This window comes from Heterodontus francisci, chromosome 19 (assembly GCF_036365525.1).
Source record: "Heterodontus francisci isolate sHetFra1 chromosome 19, sHetFra1.hap1, whole genome shotgun sequence".
NCBI lineage: Eukaryota > Metazoa > Chordata > Chondrichthyes > Heterodontiformes > Heterodontidae > Heterodontus > Heterodontus francisci.
In genome coordinates, this window is record NC_090389.1 from 65,314,521 (window position 1) to 65,339,579 (window position 25,059).

The 25,059-nt window shown below is 42.2% G+C and overlaps 1 protein-coding gene across 1 annotated transcript; it reads left to right on the top strand.

Moving 5' to 3' along the window:
• The first annotated feature begins 585 nt into the window (after positions 1 to 585).
• Positions 586 to 5,586, top strand: gp9 (glycoprotein IX platelet). Its single transcript, XM_068052323.1, has 2 exons — positions 586 to 687; positions 3,964 to 5,586. Exon 2 carries the CDS (start codon positions 3,970 to 3,972, stop codon positions 4,564 to 4,566), a length of 597 nt encoding a protein of 198 aa, XP_067908424.1. The 5' UTR covers positions 586 to 687; positions 3,964 to 3,969; the 3' UTR covers positions 4,567 to 5,586.
• The last annotated feature ends 19,473 nt before the right edge of the window (positions 5,587 to 25,059 follow it).

Genomic DNA, 25,059 nt, shown 5'->3' on the forward strand with positions numbered 1-25,059 from the left:
GACTTTGCTCTAGTTTTGGTCATGAATTCTGTTTGCTGTAGTTTGTGGCGACTCTTTTTAAATAAACATGGTTCAAGAAGGTCCAACATCTTACGAGCAACTAGGGATGGGCAATAAATGCTGGCCCAACCGGCAACACGCACATCCCAACAATGAATAATTTAAAAAATACAAATTAAAAGTTCAACACAAACAAAAATTATCACTGTCCCATATACCATCTGAGGCTGGGAGATAATGCCTAGTAGGAGACCATCTCCAATTCAGAACCATTAGTGTTTGTCAAGCATTTCCTTTATCTTAGCTCATCTAATATGTTCCCTTTATCATAGTGAATATCAATTGCATCCTTTATCAGACAGCATGGGAAGCCATTCATAGTAAGCATATATGTTAAGTATGAACTGCTTTAGATTCCTTTGTTCAAATACAATTGCTCAGAACAATCTTTGAAAAGAGATAGTAGAACTTTGAAAAAATATATATATATTGGAATGAAACAGGAAATATGATGTTAGATGATATGTGAAAGTTTACAAACTCATTCCATTCTAGTTTCTGGAAGGGTGATAAATGTCCTGCTTAGTCACTCTGACTTCCAGTCCTTTTGTGTTTTAGTTTACTTGTTGCTTAGTCTTAGACTTTATTTGACCAGCAAGCCAAATAAGAAAGACCCTGCAAAGCAAGGTAAGAGATTACATTTAATACAGATAGTGTCTGTGAACTTATTTAAATTTCTTAAATACTTTATGCATTGGGTGCTGGTGAAATAAAATTAGGGTAATTCAAAAAAAAATTGAGAGGTAGATTTGTAATCAGAAAGTTAGCTTTATTTATTGAATCTTAAGAGCGAATTGAGAATCAAAATTTCTTATGTATTCAGGAAGATATCTTTCCTCTTGGATTTTCTTAACTGTTCTCCTATCCTCTCCTACTGATCCCTTACGCTGGGTGTTTACCATAGGAAGCAGGAGCCCGCCAATACCATGCCCTAGTAGCTATTCTTAATGTTTAAGCATGGAGTGTGGCTTTGGGCTAACCACTAAGCCATCTATATTTCTGAATTTTTTTCCATTAAAAACTTGAAGAAAAATCCTTTAAAATTCAGGCAAACACTAGTTTGAGTCCTGCAAGTAGAATTTCCCTTTCACCAACTTACTATGTAAAATGGGACGTCTGGAAGTTAAATGGTGCCAGTATTGTGCTCGTCCTTTAAAGGTACATAGAATCCACAAGAGCTTCGTCTGTGCAATTTCAAGTTGTTCCCTTTACCTTACAATGGCATTTACCTCTCAACAACCTTCTAGCAGGCAATTCAAATAATCTGAGACTAGAAATTATTGTCAGTGTAAAGATTGGTTTGACAGCTGCCAATAATATCACAAGTGTAGTATGACCATTTCTTTTTACCCAATTCCTAACACTAATAAAATAGTATAATTTTAATTTGAAGTTTAAGTGCTATGCACTCAAATCATGCATTAAGACAATTAAGCTAGCAGGCTGGGCATTGAAAGAAAGAAGTGCCCCATATTGCAGTACTAAGATAACATTAGTGAGAGGCACAAATAAAACAGATGATAGTAGAGAGTCTGCAATGAGAAAGCTGAAGACTTCATTTAAAGGTAAATTCCTTCAAATGTGCTTTCACCATTCTAGGCTTTTTTTGGAAATGTGTGCAATGCTCCTCTCGCATCAGCCTTGGCAGAGGAGAAGTATCAAGATCAGGAAAGGGCTGCCCTAATGTGGCATATATGGTGTACCATTCAATATTGTGATTCACCAGACAGCAGGAATTCTACATCAGGCACAGCTACTTGTCAATGTTAAAAGCAGCACGTGTAAGGAAGATGCAGTTTAGAAATTGGCAGGTTTGTACCATCTCCTTCACAAAGAACTCCACACAATATGGCAACATCTGCACGGTACCAGCAGTATCTGTGTCTACAGATGTATCAAGGAAATCATAGATGCAATATTCAGCCACTGATCAAAAATAGCAATGTGAGAGGGTAATAAAAACTGAAAGTGCTGGAAATACTCAGCAGGTCAGGCAGCATCTGTGGAGAGAGAAGCAGAACTAATGTTTCAGGTCTGTGATGAAAGATCACAGATTTCCAGCATTTCAAGCACGACTGGTTGGGTACAGTCTGGACCAGTCCGTGCTTGCAAAACTCAAAACCCAGTGTCCAACATTAGATGTGATTCCGCGATTGGACAACATTTGCTAAATAATTCGCAGTGTGCTAAGAATTACGCTGACAACCAATTTAAGATTCTCAGTCGGGCTCGCAGTGTGGTGCATTTGCACGTAGTAGAAGCTACATATATTAATACACAGGGCCCTGTCCTTTGCAAACAGAAAGAACATGTACACACATTGTGCCTGTTTCAGCTAAACAAAATAAGTGACAGCCATTCGCTGGTTCATTCTTCAGAGCAATGCCTTGACCAATCAGAATCAAGTTGCCTGGTTTAAATTTCAAACAAAGCTTGGCAGTTAACTGTAAGTCACCACAAACTGGTGTATTCTCCATGGCAATGCCTCTACCAATCAGAGTCCACTCGCCAACCATTCATCACTCTCTTCTCATATAGTATAAATTGTTGCTTCTCTTACATTGGTATTCTCGCATATTATCCTAATGAGTGCAAGATGAAAAGCTTTGACAAAATTTCTCTGTTTTCAGCAATACTCAAGTTCTGTACTACCCAACAACTATTTTGCTTTTATTTGAATATTTTGGTTTTAGTGCTGCAATGTATGGTATAAAGATGTAATTCTGTAGAAAATGTTCTTATTGAAACATAGAGGGAAAGCTGCCCTTGTAACTTAGTGGTAATATCATTATCTCTGACTTATGCAGACTGAGGTGATGTTGAATTAGCTAATCCCATCTGCAGGAGCAATAATGATGGTACAATTGGCTTCAACAATCTGAATTATAAAAGGGAAAAATCAGGAAGGTTTCCTGCCCTGGGTTGCTATAGAGCTGAATAAATTTTTGTGCATGTGGAGACTAATTTGCTTCCTGCAGTCCCACAATCTACGAATATTCGTGGCGGAATCTTACCAGCTTTGACATTTTTCTGCTGTGGAACTAAAAGCGGGTTGCGACCCCAGTGGTGTCGCCAGCTGCATGGCATCGCAAACTTACGGATGCAGCCAATTAAGAGGCTGCCTCCGTGTTCACTGTCCAATTAAGGGAGGGAGGCGGATTCCCGAGGTGGAAGGCCCAATCAGTGGGCCTGAAGCTCTGAACAGCCAGCAGCCCCACTGTGAGAAGTGAGCGCTGCTGAGGCTGGTTGGGGACTGGGAGGGTGTCTTAAAATGGTGACACTCTCTGAAAGCATCCAAAAATTTTAAAATAGAGAATGGCCCCTCCACAGGATTGCTTGTGGCTGCGGCTGTGACCGTGGCCTTCTCATCCCAGTGGCTTCATGATAGGGGGGGAATAAAGAGGAGGTGTTGATGGCCCTGGGAGGCCTCCTCCAGGCGCCTGCCAGACCCCAGCCTCAGTTGGGGGTGGGAGGGGGGGGGGGCTCATCCAACATTGGGCAAATCCAAATGGCATCAGGGACTTTCCCGCAATTAGTCCCTTAATTGGCCTAACTGTCTACCCGCTGCCAGGCAGGTAGACGCTGCCACGTTGACCCCACATCCAGCAAGATCACTCAGAGGCAGGAACACATCAAGGAGCTGACCCAATGCGCTATTTTCAAATTTTGCTCCTGGTCCCGCCTCCAACCACACCTCCGTGCGGCTGATAAGACTCTGCCCTCAGTATCAGGGTTCACACCAGAGTAATAGCTACTGCTCCTCAGGAAACTATATCCCAGTAAGGGAGTCAACATCTTCGGGATAAGAGGGGAAGAGAGAAATTTGGAGAAAAAAATGAATGCCATTTAGCTATTTCTGATGTCTTCTAATATATTATTTTATAACCATTAATTTTACCACAGCACAAGATGTTGACCTTTGGTGGGTTAGTATTACTTTTCTTGCTCAATTTGCCAATTATCAAGTTGTGCCCACCATCCTGCCAATGCACAAACCTGGATGACCAGGGCTCCAAAGTTGACTGCAGCTCAAAGCTCCTGAAGGAAGTTCCTGTTCTCCCTGAAAACACAGTTGAACTTTACCTACAGAACAACCATTTAACCACAGTTGCTCCAGGCACGTTTGATAAGCTTCAGAACCTCAGGAAGGTCGACCTCTCCAGGAACCCATGGAACTGTGATTGCCATATTATATATGTCAAACACTGGCTAGAAGACCAACAACTCAATTCTAATCCATCAGTTCTTTGTTCAACTCCTGACTTAATTAATGGCAAACAAATATTGAACCTAACAGGGAATGAGTATCTTGCCTGTAACAGCCATGAATCAATCCAGTGTAAAACATTTCTTCACAAAGATATTTGGCTGGTTGCTGCATCTTTGCTTGTTTGTATTTTGTGGCTGTGCACAGTCTACATTGCAAAGCACTTGAACTACTGGGTTTTTGTGACAGATTCTTACTTGCTGGCAGAAAGCCCCAGAAGCAGATTAAAAAGCCAATAGAAAAATCTTGGAGAAAACACATTTGACTAACAGTGCATTCCCAGTATTCTCCCTAATATTCTTTGTAAAAGAACACTACTTCAGAAAGGCTGCCCTATATCCAAAAGCCTCAGCACTAGTCTTTTGACAATTAAACTGATTGGGGTAATTTTGTAATAATGGGTGAGGTAATTCCAAAGTCAATGGAAATTAAAAATCCAAAGAGTTGTAAGGGTTGCCGAATTGCTATCACCTGTATTACACTATTGCACAGTTAGCATTACCCCGAATATATTTTTAGATTTTCTTCCCCTCTTTTTAGGCTTTTGCCTGACAGCATGAGTAACAAATAATTAATTGACACAGTATTAATTGTTTTTGCTGAGAGTCTAATCCAGATCTGCATTAGTCTGCAATCACATGCTCAAGCTCTCTAGTTCTGTGATCACAATCGATGTTAAATAATCTGCTTTCAGTTACAAAATCAGGCCACTTACCATTTCAACAACCCAAATCATTCTCTTTCTCAATCATCATTTTTCCTCTGCATTAAAACACATCATGGTAATTAAAAATACGCTCTCAAATTGCAGTGTTACAACACATATTCACACTCGAGAGTTGATCGCCTATGTCCCCTCCTGTTCATGGAATGCTATGTGGCAGAGCAGGGCTGAAAAGAAGGAAAATAATGAGGGTCAAACAAATATTCAGTGGTTTGTTTTCTATATATCTACAAAAATTATTGTAAATTTCTACTGTTAAATATCAGAATTTAAAAAACAGTAAACATGTTTCATCTGCAGTTTTTTTTAGATAACAGACTATAACATTGCTGTGCTTTACATGCTGATAGAAAAATTCAAATACTATTACAGCTGTGAAGAAATAAATGCTTTCTAATACCAGTATTTCCTGAATGCCTGTTATTTATAAACAAAAGGATGCATAAGGATTGTTCCTTGCTCTGTTAACTTTTAATTCTCATTTTTATTTGAGCAATAAGATAGCATTGTCATTTGGGAAAGGATTGCTTTGTAATGATACTGTAAATCTGTTCATTAAATTTACTGCAGTCAGTGAGGTAGAAGTTTGTTATGGTCCATTTTCAGATGCAAACCTAATGAGATTCCAGCACAGCACACACCTAAACCTAGAGTCATAGAATCATTACGGTACAGAAGGAGGCTATTCAGCCTATCGAGCCCATGCCGGCTCTTTGTAGAGTATTCCACTCAGACCCATTCCCCTGCTGTATACCTGTAGCTCTGCGAGTTTATTTCCGTCAAGTGCCCATCCAATTTCCTTTTGAAGTCATTGATCGTCTCCGCTTTCACCACCCTTGTAGGCAGCAAGTTCCAGGTCATTATCACTCGCTGCATTAAAAAAGTTCTTCCTCACATAACCCTGCAACTCTCGTCCAAAACCTTACATCTGTGTCCCCTAGTCCTTGTACCATTAGCTAATGGGAGCAGGTTTTCTTTGTCTACCTTATCTAAACCTGTCATAATCTTGTCAAATTTCCCCTTAATCTTCTTTGCTCCAAGGAGAACAGCCCCAGCTTCTCCAACCTAACATTGTAGCTCAAATCCCTCATCCCTGGAACCATTTCAATAAATCTTTTCTGCACCCTCTCAAGGACCCTCACATTCTTCCTAAAGTGTGGTGACCAGAACTGGATGCAATATTCTAATTGTGGCCTAACCAGAGCTTTATAAAGATTCAGCATAAATTTCCTGTGTTTGTACTGAATACCTATACTTATGAAGCCCAACATCCCATATGTTTTGCTAATTACTCACTTAATATGCCCTGCCACCTTCAAAGATCTATGCACATGTACCCTCAGGTCCCTCTGTCCCTGCACACTCTTTAAAACAGTGCCAATTAAGTCTATAATTGCTTCTCCCTATCCCTTCTGCCAAAATGCATTACCTCACACTTCTCTGTGTCTGTCACTTGTCTGACCATTCTGTTAGCCTGTCTATGTCCTGTTGCAGTCGATTGGTATTATCCTCACTGTTTGCCACACCTCCAACTTTGGTATCATTGGCAAATTTTGAAATTTTACACTGTATTCCAATATGCAAGTCATTTACGCAGTGGCCCTAGCACTGGCCCTTGGGGAACACCATTGTCTACCATCCTCCAGTCTGAAAAACAACCATTTACAACAACTTGCTGTTTTCTGATCTTAAGCCAATTTTTTTATCCAAGCTGACACTGACCCTCCTATTCCATGAGCCTCAATTTTGGTTACCAGTCTTTTTTTGTGGTACTTTGTCAAAGGCTTTCTTAAAATCCATAGAGACAACATCCATTGTTTTCCCTTCATCAACCTTCTCTGTTACTTCATCAAAAATTCAATTAAATTAGTCAAGCATGATCTGCCTTTTACAAATCTGTGCTGGGTCTCCTTAATTATCTCAAATCTCTCCAAGCGCCTGTTGATTTTTTTTCCCTTAATTATTGTTTCTAAAACGTTACCCACTACTTCTGTTAAACTAGCCAGCATGTAGTTACACTCTTTCTTGAATAAGGGTGTCACATTTGCCACTCTCTAATCCTCTAGGGAAGATTGAAAGATTATGGCAAACCCTTTTGCTATCTCCATCCCAGTTCCTTTAGCAAAATGGGAGGCAAGCCATCCAGACAAGATGACTTACCAACTCTAAATAAGCATAGCCAGCCTTTTCAGTATACCCTGTCTATCAATTTTCACCCCATCCATTACCTCTACTATCTCCACTTCTACTTATATTTTGTCAGCATCCTCTTCATTAGTAAACACCAATACAAAGTATTGTTACAACCGGGTGAGGAAGGGGGTCTCAGGCTCCCCTCTTGCCCCTTTGGTTTGGCCGTAACAGGGTTTATCTTTTAAGAAACAGTGTTTTTAGCTTAACACCTCAGTGAGTCCTTGTTCACTGCTCTCTAATTGTATTGTAAGTGAACCAACCAGACAGGTTTGCTCAGGTTTAAACAAGAAAGAGGTAAGTTTATTAACCTTATCACTCTAATTCAGTTAAAATTACTAAACTACGTGACGCAACTATGTTAACATACATATGAGATAAACACACACAAATAAATAGAGAGGGGGAGAAAGAATTAATGGGGGGGGGGGGTGGTTTGGAGTAGTAACTGGAACTCAGTTACTGTCTTTAGTTTTGCTGTAAAGTCCTTGCTTGGAATTGTAGTCTTGTAGTTCTTGCTGGGGCCCAATGCATACTTTCAAACTTGCTTCTCTGGTACCAGAAGGCTGAAGAGGTGCTCTGTCTTGAGGCTCAAGCTGCTTCTGTGGGTCCCTGGTACTTTTCTGGAGAGAGAGAGACAGGGAGAGACCTTCCTTCTCTTTTGTCTTCAAATTGCAGTCTGCCCCAAACCTTTCTGTGGATTCAAACAGTTCCCAGTCTGGCCAGCAGGTAAGTCATGTGTCCAGCTCTTTGCTTGAAATAGCAAGGGTTGTTGATTCTCAAAGTTCTCCAGTCACACTTCATGAGTTTTGGAGCTCTGGCTCTTAATCAAGACCAATTTTGTTAATTGAATCAGTGAGCACTCCCAGTGACTCTCTATTCAACGGTCTCTCAGAATGCAAATGTGCAGCCACGTTTCAGCTGTCCAACTCTGTGGTCTTTTTTTAAACAAATTCTGTGCGATGTCCAGAAAAAGGGTTCAAGTAGTGTTCCATCTGACAAAATTAATATATTTCCATTTGGTAGGTGTGGTTTCCGTCACAAACTATTCTAAGCTTGCCCTGCGCCTCTAAGCATATGTCAACTTCTTTGTCCTTAACAGGCCACACCCTGCCTCTTACTACCTGCTTACTATTTACATGCCGTTAGAAGATGTGTGGATTCCCTTTTATGTTAACTGCTATTCTATTCTCATATTCTCTCTTTGCCAGTCTTATTTTCCTCTTCACCTCCCCTCTCAACTTATTGATTTTGGCCTGGTTCTCGCTTAAAGATTCATCTGACATGCATCATACATCCTCTATTTCTTTGTTTCATCATATTCTCTATCTCCCTCATCATCCAAGGCTTACTTTTCGCCTTTACTGAAATGTACCTAGCACGTACCTGAAGCATCTCCTTAAAGATCACCCATTGTGTCATTACAGTTTTTCCTGTCAGTCTTTGGTTCCATTTTACCCTGGCTAGATCCCCTCTCAGCCCATTGAAGTTAGCCTTCTTCTAATTTAGCAGTTCGAGTTTAGATTTTTCCTTGCTCTTCTCCATTACTAATCTAAATCTTATGACATGATGATCACTCTTACCCAAGTATTTCCCTCCCCCAACCCCAGACACTTGGTCCACTTGGCCCACCAGCAATGCCTCCTTCCTAGTTCGGCCAAGAACATAACTGGGGTTCAGGAGAACTTCCTTGACATTTCAGAAATTCCTCCCCCTCCTTTCTCTTTCCTCTAAAATTATCCCAATCGATATTTGGCTAATTAAAATCCCCCAATATCACTACTCTATTGTTTTTGAACATCTTTGATTTCGCTGCATATTTGCTCTTCTCTCTATCTTTCTGCCTATTTGAAGGCCTATAGAATACCCCCAGTAGTGTGATCATACCATTTTTGCTTTTCAACTCTAACCAAATGGATTCTGGCCTTGTCACTTCAAGGACATCCTCTCTTTCCAACACTATAACATCTTCCCTAATCCCTAATCAGTACTGCCACACCATCTCCGTTTTTCCTTCCCTAACTCTTCTGACCACTTTGTATCCTTGAATATTAAACACCCTGTCCTCACCATTTCCCCACCTCGGTGGTGGGAAAGCTTTTAGAAATGATAATTCGGGACAAAACTAATAGTCACTTGGACAAATGTGGATAAATTAAGGAAAGCCAGCAGAGATCTGTACAGGGCAAATTGTTTTTAACTAATTTGCTTGAGTTTTTTAATGAGGCAACAGAGAGGGTAGATGAGGGTAATGTGGTTGATGTGGTGTGCATCGACCTCCAAAAGGCATTTGATAAGGTGTCACATAACAGGCTTGTCAGCAAAGTTGGAGCCCATGAAATAAAAGGGACAGTAACAGCATGGATACGACATTGGCTGAATAACAGGAAACCGAGTAGTGGCGATTGGTTGTTTTTCAGACTGAAGGAAGGTACACTACGGGGTACCCCAGGGGTCAGTGTTTGGAGCTCTGCTTTTCCTGATATATAACTTGCCTAGACTTGGGTGTACAGGGCAGAATTTCAACATTTGCTGATGACACAAAATTTGGAAGTATTGTGAACTGTGAGGAGGATAGTGATAGAGTTCAAGAGGACATAGACAGGCTGGTGGAATGGGCAGGCAAGTGGCAGATGAAATTTAATGCTGAGAAGTGAGGTGATTCATTTTGGAAGGAAGGACAAGGAGAGGCAATATAAAATAAAGGGTACAATTCTAAAGGAAGTGCAGGAGCAAAGGAACCTGGGGCATATGTGCAGAAATCATTGAAGATGGCAGGGCAGGCTGAGAAAGAAGTTAATAAAGCCTACGGATCCAAAGACATTAGAAATAGGGGCACAGAGTACAAAAGCAAGGAAGTTATGATAAACCTGGGTAAAACATTGGTTCGGCCTCTCGAATATTGTGTCCAGTTCTGGGCATCATGCTTCAGGAAGGTTGTGAAGACATTACAGAGGGTGCCGAAAAGGTTCATGAGACAGTTCCAGGGATGGTGAAGTTCAGTTACATGGATAGATTGCAGAGGCTGGGCCTGTTCTTCTTGCAGAAGAGAAGATTAAGAGGAAATTTGATCGAAGGTTCAAAATCATGAGGGGTCTGGACAGAAGAGTTAGAGAAAAACTATTCCTGTTGGCAGAAGGATCGAGAATTGCAGGACGACGATTGAAGGTGATTGGAAAAAAAGCAACAGCAACATGAGGAAAACATTTTGTACGCAGCGAGTGATTAGGATCTGGAATGTACTGCCTGAGAGCGTGGTAGAGGCAAATTCAATTGAGGCCTTCAAGGAGAATTGGATAATTATATGAAGAGAAAAGAAGGGAAAAGGTGAGCTGCTCTTGCAAAGAGCCAGCACAGGACACGGTGGGCCAAATGGCCTCCTTCTGTGCTGTAACCATTTCATAATTCTATTCTACGATTTTAAATCCGTTTCTGTTATTGCCACTACATTATATTCCCACACAACTATTTGTGCTTGACAAATTTATTGACCACACTTTATGCATTTACTTATGTACCTTCTAAACCTGCCTTTATAATCCTCATAGTCCTTCTTAGTCTGCTTCTATCTAATATGGTACTATATCCTTCTCTAGTTCTATCCAACACTCACTTTACGCACCTTATTCCTCTTTTTTACTTCTATATGCTGGTTCCCATCCCTCTGCCAGTTTAGTTTAAACCCTCCCCAACCAAACTAGTGAACCTCCTTGTGAGGATATTGGTTGCAGTCCTGTTGAGGTGTAACCCATCCCTTTTGAATAGGTAACTTCTGCCCCAGAACTGGTCCCAATGCCCCAAGAATCTGAAGTCCTTCCTCCTGCACCATGTCTCAAGCCATACATTGATAATCCCATCTTTCTATTTCTACTCTCACTGGTGCACAGCACTGGGACTAATCCAGAGACTACTACCTTTGAGTTCCTACTCTTTAATTCCTCCATAGCTCCTGAAAATCTGAAAGTAGGACCTCAATACCTGCCCTTGTTATGTCATTGGTACCAAAGTGTACCACTGGTTCACTCCCTTCCCCCTGCAGAATATCTTGCACCTATTTCGTGATGTTCTTTACCCTAACACCAGGGAGACCACACACCATGCGGGACTCACGATGACAAGTATAGAATTGCCTGTCTATCTCCCTAATTGTGGAATCTCCTATAACAACGGCATTGCTTTTCTTTGTTGTTCCCTCCTGTGCAGTCCCTTGCCCATTGGTGCCATGGTCTGGACTGCTTTTCTTTAAGGTGTCATTACTCCCAGTAATCTCCAATGCTGAATACTGGCTTGAGAATGGCACACATCCTGAAGATTCCTGCACTTCCTGGCTCTTCATACTCTTCCAGATGGCCAACCATCTACCATCCTGAACTCTTATTGCCTGCGGGATGACCACCTCCTGGAACATATAATCCACATAATCTCATCCTCCCTGATGCTTTGCAGTGATTCATCTTCCCCACAAGCTCGAAAATTCTGAGCTTGAGCTCAAGCAGCTGGAGACATTTCCTACACACATGGTCCCCCAAGACACATGAAGTGTCCTGAAGTTCCCACATGGTACAGAAATTGCAAGAAACTCCTTGCAAGCAAACTCAGCTGCCCATCCATGTCTAGAAAATCTCTTTTCCTTCTATTAGAATTTAGTTAGTACCTTTTTGAACTATTAATTTTATTTAATGCCTCTAGTACTGCTCTTAATTTAGTTTAGAGATACAGCACTGAAACAGGCCCTTTGGCCCACCGAGTCTGTGCCGACCATCAACCACCCATTTATACTAATCCTACACTAATTCCACATTCCTACCACATCCCCACCTGTCCCTATATTTCCCTACCACCTACCTATACGAGGGGCAATTTATAATGGCCAATTTACCTATCAACCTGCAAGTCTTTGGCATGTGGGAGGAAACCGGAGCACCCGGAGGAAACCCACGCAGACACAGGGAGAACTTGCAAACTCCACACAGGCAGTACCCAGAATTGAACCCGGGTCGCTGGAGCTGTGAGGCTGCGGTGCTAACCACTGCACCACTGTGCCGCCCTCTGTGCTAATATTCTTTATTCTTGTAATGAATTCACTTATTGCTACACTTACCCCAATTTAAATTTTTAATTTCCTGGCTCCTGGTTTGATGAAATGCACTAGTTTAGAGATAGAAAAAGAGAAATACTCAACAATCAATCACTGACCTGCTTCCCTGTGAATTTTTTTTCTCTTTTTTTTGAACTCATTCAGTCCCCTCCAAACACCCAAGCTCTTTAGCCCCCTTGCTGGTCTCGCTCTCGCTGCCGCTGCTGCTCTCGGGCTTACTTTGCTGCCACTCTTTATCGAGTGATTCAAGGCTCATCAGAAATTGGGCCTCAGCCATTATTGTCATCATGGGGGCGAGCTGCTGGCTCCTGTCACATGTCCAGAGGCAACTCACCCAATTGCAGCTTCAATTGGGCCGTCTGCCTTGGGGGAAGTGGGCCTGGGGAGGGGAAATCAAACAGGAAGTGCGGGGGGTGGGGTGGTGTGATGATTGAGAGCTGGTAGTGGCCCTTAGGAAAGCTGTGGAGCCCAGAGGAGCATTCCTGTTTTTCTCATCTCCACAGGGAGGTTTAAAAGAACCAGCTTACATTTTTGGTGGCAGCTGCTGCTTTGGCTGCAGTAATTGCAATGGAAATTTATGTGGAGCAGGCCCAGCGCCTTTGCTGTTCAGTGCTGCCCAATTTCCTGCAGGATTCATGTAACAGGCATAAGACCTCTCATTCCCACATACAAGGGGCATGCCACCTGTTTCAAGTGGGCACCACAGCTGCCTATGTCTATGACAGGACCATACGCCAGCGTAGAATGGGCACAGGATGTTGTACCCAACATTGATCCTTTATGCAGTCATATTATGCCCATAAAACAAACACAATGAGGACCAGTTTCTATCCCAGTTTATATAACAAAGTCTGAACAAGTTCTAAAAGAATGCTTCCTAAATTCTTAGTATGTACTCCATCACTCAAAGGAGTGTACTGAGAGTGCTAAATCAAAAGCAGAAATTTCAATGTCTCTCTTTGATTTGAACTGGGAATGCATATCACAAAATTCCGCACTCCAAACTCACAATTTTCACTCCACTAACCTTAATAGATGTATAGTCACGGTCTGGGAATGTGCAGCACACGGAGTGATGCAAGTAACATTCGCACCACACAAGTGCCAGGCAATGACCATCTCCAACAAGAGAGAATCTAACCTTCTCTCCTTGACATTCAATGGCATTACCATTGATGAATCACCCACTATCAACATCCTAGGGGTCACCATTGATCAGAAACTGAACAGGAGCAGTCACATAAATACTGTGGCTACAAGAGCAGATCAGAGACTGGGAATTCTGTGGTGAGTAACCCACCTCCTGACTCCCTAAAGCCTGTCCACCATCTACAAATCACAAATCAGGAATGTTATGGAATACTCTACTTACCTGAATGAGTGCAGCTCCAACAACACTCAGGGAAGCTCAACAGCATCCAGGGCAAAGCAGCCCACTTGATCGGCACACCTTCCATCACCTTAAACATTAATTCCCTCCACCACTGACGCACAGTGGCAGCAGTGTGTACCATCTACAAGATGCATTGCAGCAACTCACCACACCTCCTTCAATAGCACCTTCCAAGCTCGCGACCTCTTCCACCTCGAAGGACAAGGGCAGCAGAGGCATGGGAACACCACCATCTACAAGTTCCCCTCCAAGCCATGCACCATCCTGACTTGGAAATATATTGCCGTTCCTTCACTGTCCCTGGCTCGAAATCCTGGAACTCGCTCCCTAACAGCAGTGTGGGTGTATCTGTGCTAGATGGACTACAGTGGTCCAAAAGGCAGCTCACCACCACCTTCTCAAGGGCAATTAGGGATGGACAACAAATGCTGGCCTTACCAGCGATACCCACATCCCATGAAAGAATTTTTAAAAATGGATTCTTTACTCCAATTTCTAGCCACTTGTGTAAACTACACACTTTTTCAAAGCAATCAAAGGGGGATTTTAACAATTGTGTGGTTGCCCAGAGGGCCAGGCCTCATTAGCATACACCAGATAGCTCCTCGCCTTGAATGAGTGTTCCCCTGTAGCTTGCTGGCCTTGGACCAGTGCAATATTAGGCAGCCTAGAGGCCGGCTCAGCTGGCAGACAGTTAAGTCTGGGGACAGCTGTGCAATTGCAGAAATGGGGGACTGGGGCAGCAGCAGCTCATGTTATTCTTCCAGAGCTGAAGAATCCAGCAAAATAATTTCAACCAAAACAAGAAATGCTGGATTCACTCAGCAGGTCTGGCAGCATCTGTGGAAAGAGAAGCAGAGTTAACGTTTCGGGTCAGTGACCCTTCTTCGGAACTGACAAATATTAGAAAAGTCACAGATTAGAAACAAGTGAGGTGGGGGTTGGGCAAGAGATAACAAAGGAGAAGGTGCAGATTGGACCAGGCCACATAGCTGACCAAAAGTTCACGGAGCAAAGGCAAAAAATATGTTAATGGTGTGTTGAAAGACAAAGCATTAGTACAGATTAGGTGTGAATATACTGAATATTGAACAGCAGCAAGTGCAAACCTGAAGAAAAACAACCTGAAAAAAACAGTGGGTAAGCAAACTGAACAAACTAAGATGAAATGAAATAAATGCAAAAAAAGATTGTAAAAAATGTAAAAAGGAATGTAAAAAAAAAGGAAGAAAAAATAACTAAAAATGACTAAAAATGAAAGTAAAGTGGGGGGCTGTCATGCTCTGAAATTATTGAACTCAATGTTCAGTCCGGCAGGCTGTAGTGTGCCTAATCGGTAGATGAGATGCTGTTCCTCGAGCTTGCGTTGATGTTCACTGGAACACTGCAGCAATCCCAGGACAGAGATGTGAGCATGAGAGCAGGGGGGAGTGTTGAAATGGCAAGCAACCGGAAGTTCAGGGTCCTGCTTGCGGACTGAGCGGAGATGTTCTGCAAAGCGGTCACTCCTGTACAGGAGGCCACAAAGGTTGCATTGGAGTCCTACATGCATCATAGGACCCCAATTTACATAGATTCATGAGACAATCAGCTGATTCAGGTAGGTGTCTGAGCTAGTCAAAGGCCGCCAGGAAAACCATTGGAGGAAGAAAGGGGCCATAATCTACCAACTTAATTTTAACTCTGCCGGGCCATAGGAGTTAAAATCTCTCCTTGTTGCACCTGTTTTTTTTTCTGCAGACAGTATATTACTGTGTTCCAGCCATTATAGTTTTGTCTAAATCTTCCTTAAAAATCAGGCATGCTAGATATAAAACAATTGGAGCAGGATGACAATCTCAAAAATGTAAACAATCTTAGTGCAATTTTAATTTTGACTCAAATTGTACTTATGTATCCTGCAGAGGGCGATTTTTGCCAGAAGTGGTCTGAAACAAGGAGAGGAAACTGCTGTAAGAGGAAGCTTGGCCACAAACTTTTAAGTACTCTCACTGACAAATCAACCAACGAGTCTTAGGGGTAGCATCTTCAAAACTAAATATGATTAACAGCGTGTGCAGCCATTCCAACTACACAGGATAATGTGTGGACAGGGATTAACTTGAAAGGGAGAAAATAGATTAATAAAGAGAAAGGTTTGTAAACCATATTTGGAATAAGTAACAAACTGTTGATTTCAAAAGCTGGTTTCTGTGTGAAGTGGTTCAGTGCATCACTTTTTTAACCTATGTATCCTGCATCAAAGGCATCATAGCTTTTTGCTTCCTGCTCTAATTTTGTTTAAACTTCCGTACAACAAATTCATGTGCATACTTAATATTTCATAATCAGTATACTTGGCGGCCTCATACTGTATACACACTTTTTTTTAAAAAAATTTAAATAATAATGACACAAATACAAAAAGATCTTAGCTTTAATATTTTAATGCTGATAATACAATGTTATAGGGATTCAAGCTAATTCTTAAAGCTAGGAGGCAGTTAATCTTATTAGTCAAGGAACTCTTATCTTCTAAAAACATTTGGTTTCCCTTCCATCACATGATGTTGCTTTACCCTAACTGTATGTCAGATTACTGCAGCTACCTGATCATATTGGTGATTAAAATATGTTTGTCACACTTCTGCCAATTTCAAACAAGCCCTAGCTATTTGGAACTGGTCACGTAGACATATAACTGAGGGCAACTATTGAATCTACTACTTTGTACTGAACTGAACATACTGCTGAGAACCAGGTTCCAACTGCAGCAGAGATGAACCTATCTTATTTCTGAAGTATGCAGAAAAATCATTTGACAACTTTGCAAGTTTATATAAGACATAAAGGTAGGTGATATGAAAATAATCTCACTTATAAATGGCATCTTTGGGGTGTCATTTATGGACTAGCATTGTTCTAATATAGGCAAGTAAGAATCTTTAATATGATGTTGGACTGACATTAGGTGGCTATTTTGGTCCATCTACACTATGAGATGTCATATTTTTCTTCAGTAAATAAACATAAGAATAAGTGTGTTGAATTGATAAAACTTATGACCTAGAAATTCAGGGGTGCCTATTTCTGGATGAGCATGGGGTGAGTGGGGTAAGAATCAATCCCTGTGCCTGTGGAGCCCTCAATATTTGGGCTTGGGCCTCATTTCCATGACAAAGGACAGCTACGAAGTGCAGTAGGAAGCTCACTCACTTTTTCACTGGCACAATCTCACTCCCACTCACTAACTCAGCTATTTTCACCAAGGGGTAACATAGTGTTAATCAGCACATGACAGCCAAAAGAGTCCATGTGAATATGTCACTTTCCCAACAGAGGCAGAGGAGAAGGTTAACCATGACTCTGGAATTGTGGGTTATTTATGTACTTACAGTGCTTTTACTTACTCAAAAAATCAGAAATTAATAATCATGTTGGCAGCAAGTTTAACTTTGTGGGCATGTTATGAATAACAATCCTGAATTTAGATGCATTTATTTAGCAGGGGCTTGTAGAGAACTGCTACAGAGAAGGAAGGATGCAAATTAGTTTAATCTTTCTAAAATTTCAGACTCATTATAAAAACTTTTACTCTAAACAAATAAAAACGTGTATCCATTTTATACACTCGGTAAAGAGCTGCTCTCCACCCTGTGATGCATCCTATTTTATTTGTTTAAGTAGTTGTGGTATATGAGGAGTACAAAATGTATTTATTAATCTAACTAGAGTGGGAAGCAAAATTTTAGGTTACTGTGCTGGATCTCTGAGCAGAGCACTTGCAAACCTCGACCCAAATCCTTTTAGTAGGGATGTGCACCCTCTGCTAATCTCTGACCTTGGCATGCCCTTGCAACAATAGAACCTCCAACTCACTGTCAGCAATGCCATAGGAAATTCAGAAAGAAATTTAAAACATTGCTCTGAATTAGGACCAAATTCCGATGGTTTACACCAAATAGTTTTGAGACAGAGGAAGGCAAAGGACACAGTAGCCTTCTGTCAAGTATTGACTTTTTCAGAGTATTGTCTATCAGTTATCAGTTTACTACTTTCCCTGAATTGAACATGTGCCTGTCTTCACGTTCACGCATTCAGAAAGTGCTGACTGTTCTCTGAATGAATCAGCAAATTTATCAAGCAGGCTAGCTCCTATGGAACTGGGAAGTCCCACATCTAATCCAGTTTGTACTGAGTTTGTTGATCTCTGTAGCTGTGGTGGGAGAGAACAACAATTAGTCTCCCTTGAGATAAGAAGGGAAATTAGGGCAGGACACCAAGCAACAAAGGTTATTGTTAAAGACTGACTTATGATTTGAGATGAGCAGTTGCAACCTTACAGGTGTTAAATTTTTTGGCAGCTTACCATTTGGAAAAAACAATGGCACATATAATGATATCATTGCTTGGTATGGATTTCCTGTTTTCAACACATGTTTAGAACAGGAATTAATGGTTAGACCAGTCCAATTTGGAAAATAGTTACAGGTGAGGAAGCCCATTCATATCATTTTAGTTCATCCAGCCAGAAGGATCCACAAGATTAGAAAATAGTTAGGGTTCAAATAGGGACATATCGGACGATGTTCTGTATATCCTACACAGACAGAAAGATTAATGAGAAAGTGCCGGAAATGGCTGGAGAAAAGAGGAAATTAATGCTTAACATCAAAGAGAGAAAGGTACAATGTTTCAGTCACATCATTAGAGCAGAAGGTAGACAGAGACAATACTGGAAGGAAAGATCAACAGAAAACATAGGAAAGGGAAGCAGAGGAGAAAACAGATGAGGGATAAAATGGACTGGATACAGCTGACCTATGCGGAATGTGGAGGTTCTTAAGGGAGGAAGGAGAGGTGTAGGGAGGGAATGCCACAGCTTACGGCTTTGGCAGCTGAAGGCACTGCCACCAATGATGGAATGTTTAAAATCATGGATGCTCAAGAGGCCAAAATAAGAGGAGTGCAGGTATCTCAAAGGATTGTGCGGCTAGAGGAGATTACAGAGGGAGGGAGAGGCAAGGCCATGGAGGGACTTGAAAACAACAATGAGAATATTAAATCAAGGCATTGCTCAACCAGGAGCATATAGATGAGAAATAGGCAAAGGCCAAGGATAAATCCTTGGGGACATCAGAGGTAACTATGCAGGAATGGGAAGCAAAGCCATTGCAGGTGATTCTCTGCATATGATCAGATAGATGAGAATATAACCAGGTGAGAGCAGTCCCACCAAGGTGGACAATGGTGAAGAGGCATTGGAGGAGGATGGTGTGGTGAACTGTATCAGAGACTGCAGACAGGGCAAGAAGGACATCACATAGGATGTCATTTATGACTTTGATAAGGGCCATATCATTACTGTGGCAGGGGAAATAGACAGTAGATTACAAAGGACAGAAACTGACTTTTAGGACTGAATTTTACCAGTCCGCTGGGGACAGGCTGGATGTGGGACAGCTGGCAAAATGCTGTGGGAAGACGTCATGAGGGGGAGGGGGGTGCCTGGCACCATGTCATTTTGCCAGTGGCGGGAAATCTGGCAGAATGGCTACCTGCCAGTAGGCCATTTGAACCACTTGAGTAACTGCTGTTAGGGATTTTCAGTAAATAGCTGGGTTAGTACACTACTATTAGGGTGCGTGTGTAAATAGCTGGGTTATAGCATCTCAACAACTAGCAGACTGAAAAAAGAGTATAAATTAAGTATTAATAATAAGGAACAAGTGAGTAGCTGGTGAGTATTTTTTTTTGGAGTAAGGTTTATTTTAACTAGTGAACTGTATTGATTTTTAGTAGGATTTATCAGTACTATTAAGGTTTTATTAATAATTCTAAGGTGTTGTAGTATTGGTAAGGTTTTTTTTAGCAGTAGCAATGAATCAACTAATAAATAACGGAATGGCAGTGGTGCTTCGACCTCGTGAGTGCACCTCTTGTGCTATGTGGGAGCTCCAGGATGCTTCCCGTATCCTGGAGAACCATTTGTGCAGGAAGTGTTGATAATTGCGGCAGCTTGAGCTTCAGGTTTGGAACTTGAGCGGCAGTTGACGACACTGCGGTGCATTCGTGAGGATGAGAGCTATGTGGATGCGTTTATAGATGTGGTCACCCCACAGCTTAAGAGTATGTAGAAAGAGAGAGAATAGGTGACCAGCAGGCAGTCAAAAAGAATCAGGCAGGTAGTGTAGGAGACCCCTGAGTGGATCTACTCTCCAACAGGTATTCAGTTCTGAATACTGAAGACAGTGATGCTTCACCTGGAGAGTGCAGCCAGAGCCAAGTCCATGGCACCACGGGTGGCTCAGCTGCACAGAAGGGTACAGGGATGACTGGAAGAGCCATAGTGATAGGTGATTCAATAGTCAGGGGAACAGACAGGCATTTCTGTGGCCACAGACGTTAATCCAGGATGGTGTGTTGCCTCCCTGGTGCCAGGGTCAAGGACGTCACTGAGCAGCTGCACAGCATCCTAAAGGGGGAAGGTGAACAGCCAGCTGTTGTGGTCCACATCAGAACCAACGACATAGGTAGAAGGAGCGATGTAGTCCTGCAGTCAGAATTTAGGGAGCTAGGTAAGAAATTAGCAAGCAGGACCTCAAAAGTATTAATTTCCGGATTACTCCCAGTGCCACGCGCAAGTGAGTATAGAGGTAGAAGGATATAACAGATGAATGCATGGCTGGAAAGAGGATGCAGGAGGGAGGGCTTTAGATTCCTGGGACATTAGGACCAGCTCTGGGGGAGATGGGACCTGTACAGGCCAGACGGCTTGCACCTGAACAGAGCCAGGACTGAGTTCATTGCGGGATGTTTTGCTAGTGCTGTTGGTGAGGGTTTAAACTATTTTGGCAGGGGGATTGGGACCTGAGAATAGACTCAGTTGGGACAAAATCAGAAATGAAAATGAAAGGCAGAAAATTAATGGATGAGTCTGGAAGACAGAGGAAGCAAAGGTTAGAAAATAAAAAAAGAATTTGGCAGTGCTCAAGGGTATCTATTTCAATGCAAGGAGTATAGCAAATAAAGCAGATGAGCTGAGGGCACATATAGACATGTGGCAGTATAATATCGTAGCTATTACAGAAACATTGCTTAAGGAGGGACAGGAATGGCAGCTCAATGTTCCTGGTTACAGGGTTTTCAGATTTGATAGGGAGGAGGATAAGAAAGGAGGGGGAGTGGCAATTTTGGTCAAGGAAACTATTACATCTGTGAGGATGGATGATATCTTGGAAGGTTCATCAAATGAGGCAAATGGATTGAGCTAAGGAACAAAAAAGGGGCAATCACACTGCTGGGAGTGTACTATAGACCTCCAAACAGACAGAGGGAGATAGAAGAGCAGATATGTAGACAAATCTCTGAGAAGTGCAAGAACAGTAAGGCAGTAATAGTAGGGGATTTTAACTACCCCAATATTAACTGGGATAGTTTTAATGTGAAAGGAACTGAGGCAGCAGAATTCTTGAGGTCCATTCAGGAGAACCTTTTTGCCCAGTATGTAGCAAGTCCAATAAGAGAGGGTGCAGTTTTAGACTTAGTTTTAGGAAATGAAGATGGGCAGGTGGAAGGAGTGGCAGTGGGAGAGCATTTTGGTGGTAGTGATCATAATTCAGTCAATTTTAACATAATTATGGAAAAGGACACAGGTAGAACAGGAGTTAGAGTTCTCAATTGGGGCAAGGCCAATTTTACTAAACTGAGGAGTGAAAGAGGACTGGAAACAGCTACTTGAAGGTAAATCAGTGTCAGAGCAGTGGGAGGCATTCAAAGGGGAGATTCAAGGGGTTCAGAGTAAACATGTTCCCACAACGAAAAAGGGTGAAATGGCCAAATCTAGAGCCCCATGGATGTCAAGGAGCCTACAGGGTAAGATAAGGCAGAAAAGGAAAGGAAAGCTTATGCCCAACATCAAGAATTCAATACCACAGAAAGCCGAGAGGAGTTTAGAAAGTGGAGGGATGAAATCAAAAAGGAGATTAGGAAAGCAAAGAGAGGGCATGAAAGAATATTGGCAAGCAAAATCAAGGTGAACCCAAAGATGTTTTATCAATACATTAAGAGTAAGAGGATAATGAAGGAGAGAGTAGGGCCCGTAAAAGCCCATAAAAGTCCAAAAAGGTAACCTATGTGTAGAGACGTAAGATGTTGGTATGGTTCTTAATGAATACTTTGTGTCTGTCTTCACAAAAGAGGGGGATGATGCAGATATTGTAGTTAAGGAGGAGAAGTGTGAAGTATTAGATGTGATAAACATAAGGAGAGAGGAAGTATTAATGGGATTAGCATCCTTGAAAGTTGATAAATCACCAGGGCCAGATGAAATGTACCCTAGGCTGTTAAAAGAAGCAAGAGAGGAAATAGCAGAAGGTCTGACTATCATTTTCCAGTCCTGACTGGATACAGGTGTGGTGCTAGAGGATTGGAGAACTGCTAACGTTGTACCTCTGTTTAAAAAGGGAGCAAGGGATAGACCGAATAATTACAGGCCAGTCAGTCTAATCTTAGTAGTGGGCAAATTATTGGAATCTATTCTAAAAGACAGGATAAACTGTCACTTAGAAAGGCATAGGTTAATCAAGGATAGTCAGCATGGATTTTTTAAGGGAAGATTTTGTTTGACCAATTTTTTGAAGAAGTAACAAGGAAGATAGATGAGGGTAGTGCAGTTGATGTGGTCTACAAAGATTTTAGCAGGGCTTTTGACGAGGTCCCATATGGCAGACTGGTTAAAAGAATAAAATCCCATGGGATCCAGGGAAATGCTGCAAGGTAGATACAAAATTGGCTCAGTGGCAGGATACAAAATGTAATTGTTGATGAGTGTTTTAGCGACTGGAGGGCTGTTTCCATGGTGTTCTGCAGGGCTCAGTACTGGGTCCCCTGCTTTTTGTGGTATATATTAATAACTTGGACATAATTATAGGGGGCACGATCAAGAAGTTTGCAGACGACACAAAGATTGGCCGTGTGGTAGATAGCAAGAAGGATTGCTGTAGGCTGCAGGAAGATACTGATGGTTTGGTCAGATGGGCAGAGAAGTGGCAAATGAAATTCAACCTGGACAAGTGTGAGGTAATGCATTTGGGGAGGTCAAACAAGGCAAAAGAATACATGATTAATGGGAAAATACTGACAAGTGTAGAGGAAGTGAGGGACCTTGGATTGAATGTTCACAGATCCCTAAAGCAGGACAGGCCGATAAGGTGGTTAAGAAGGCATGTGGAATCCTTTCCTTTATTAGCCGAGGTATAGAATATAAAAGCTGGGAGGTTATGCTGGAAGTGTATAACTCATTGGTTAGGTCACAACTTGAGTACTGTGTGCAGTTCTGGTCACCTCATTACAGAAAGTACGTAATTGCACTAGAGAGTGTACAGAGAAGATTTACGAGGATGTTGCCAGAACTGAAAAATGCAATTATGAGGAAAGATTGGACAGGCTGGGGTTGTTCTCCTTGGAACAGAGAAGGGGAGATCTGATTGAAATGTATAAAATGCCTGAATAGAGTGGAGGTAAAGGGTCTATTGACCTTAGCAGAGAGGTCAGTGACAAGAGGGCATAAATTTGAAGTGATTGGTAGAAAAACTAGAGGGGAGATAAGGAAAAACTTTTTCACCCAGAGGGTGGTGGGGGTCTGGAACTCACTGCCTGAAAGGGTAGTTGAGGCAGAGACCCTCAACCCATTCAAAAGGAGTCTGGATATGCACCTCAAGTGCTGTAATCTGCAGGGCGATGGACCAAATGCTGGAAGGTGGGATTAGAATAGCTGGATCGTTTTTCAGCCAGCACAGAAACGATGGGCCAAGTGGCCTCTTTCTGTGCCTTAAACTTTCTATGATTTTATGATTCTAAGTTGCCAATTAAGGGCCACTTCCCACCACCACCTGCATTTTGCCTGCGTTGGGAGGGCCTGCAGCTGTGTGGGGGACTGCCCAGTGAAACATGGCGGCCATCCAGTGGGCTCTGCGGGGTGGCCTCCTTTAACTCAATGGTCCATGGAGGGACGCCCCCCCACCCCCAGCAGCAACGGCACCACCTGCCCTCAGCGACCTCCCATCCCCGCTCTGATATCCAGGGCCCGCCTGTTGGGTCCCTGCTACCCCCAATCCCATTTTTCCACTTCCAGGGTGCCAGGCCATTGAGGTGCCCTCATCCTGCATCTGCAGACTCAGCAATGGCACTGCTAGCGGTGGCACTGCTAGAAGTGGAACTGCTGAGGCCGCTGAGCTCCGGCCCTCTGATTGGGCCAGAAACTCTTGTGGGTGGGCCACTGTTCTTAATAGGACGGCAGCCCCGGTGGCAGCCACTTAATTGGCTGCCGCCAGCAAAATGTGGCCCCAGGTCCCACTGCTTGCCAAAGCAGGGTCGCCTCCCGCTTTCAGCCACGGCGGTGGGACTTCTGCCACCTCAGAAAAATTCCAGCTTAGACTGTGTTGCAGGATTTCAGAAGAAAGTGAGTCCGAAGAGTTCACATATTTTTGATAATTTCTCATCTAACAAATTTGTTCTATACACACATACAAAAAACATAGAATGTTTTACATATTTAATATATATAATACAATAAATATATATTATTTACTGAACTTATTCTTTCTTTTATTTACTTATTTTCAGGATGCTGGTTTCCCCAGGTTTAGCCATGCTCTTTCTTCTGAGGTCTTCCAATGCAGACCTGTGTCCAGAATCTTGCAAATGTCAACCTGCTTCTCAGGGTATGGCAATTAACTGCAGCTTCAGAGGCCTACAGGAAATACCATTTATTCCAGAAACTACAACAGAGCTTTATCTGCACAATAATTTACTAACTACAGTTGCTCCAGGTACTTTTGACAAATTGCAGAACCTGCAGACTATTAGTCTCCACAACAACGTCTGGAACTGTGATTGTCATATTGCATACCTCAAGCAGTGGCTGCAGAATGTACCGACAATGGTTCATTCTAATGTCACCTGTTCCACTCCTACTTCTATTAGAATGAAGCCTGTGACAGAACTAAGAGGAAATGAATATTCAAGCTGTCGGTTCCGTAGCCAATACCAATGTCATGACTTATACTTTGGAAGCATTGCTCTTTGTCTTCTCTTGCTGCTTCTCCTCATTCTGATAATTTATTCCATCACCAGTATCAAATCAAAAACTTATATATTTACTCCGAATATTGGTTTTAAAGAATTTGAACTCAACCCTTTAATAAAACAAAGAACAGCCATCAGGCGCATATATAATAAGGCGATTTGGGAGCTGTCAGAACTTGAGTCAAGTATTGAATGGTCAAGTGACGACTTGATAGAGGAACCCTTTCTCTGTGAAAGTATGGAGATTTTGCCACAGGTAT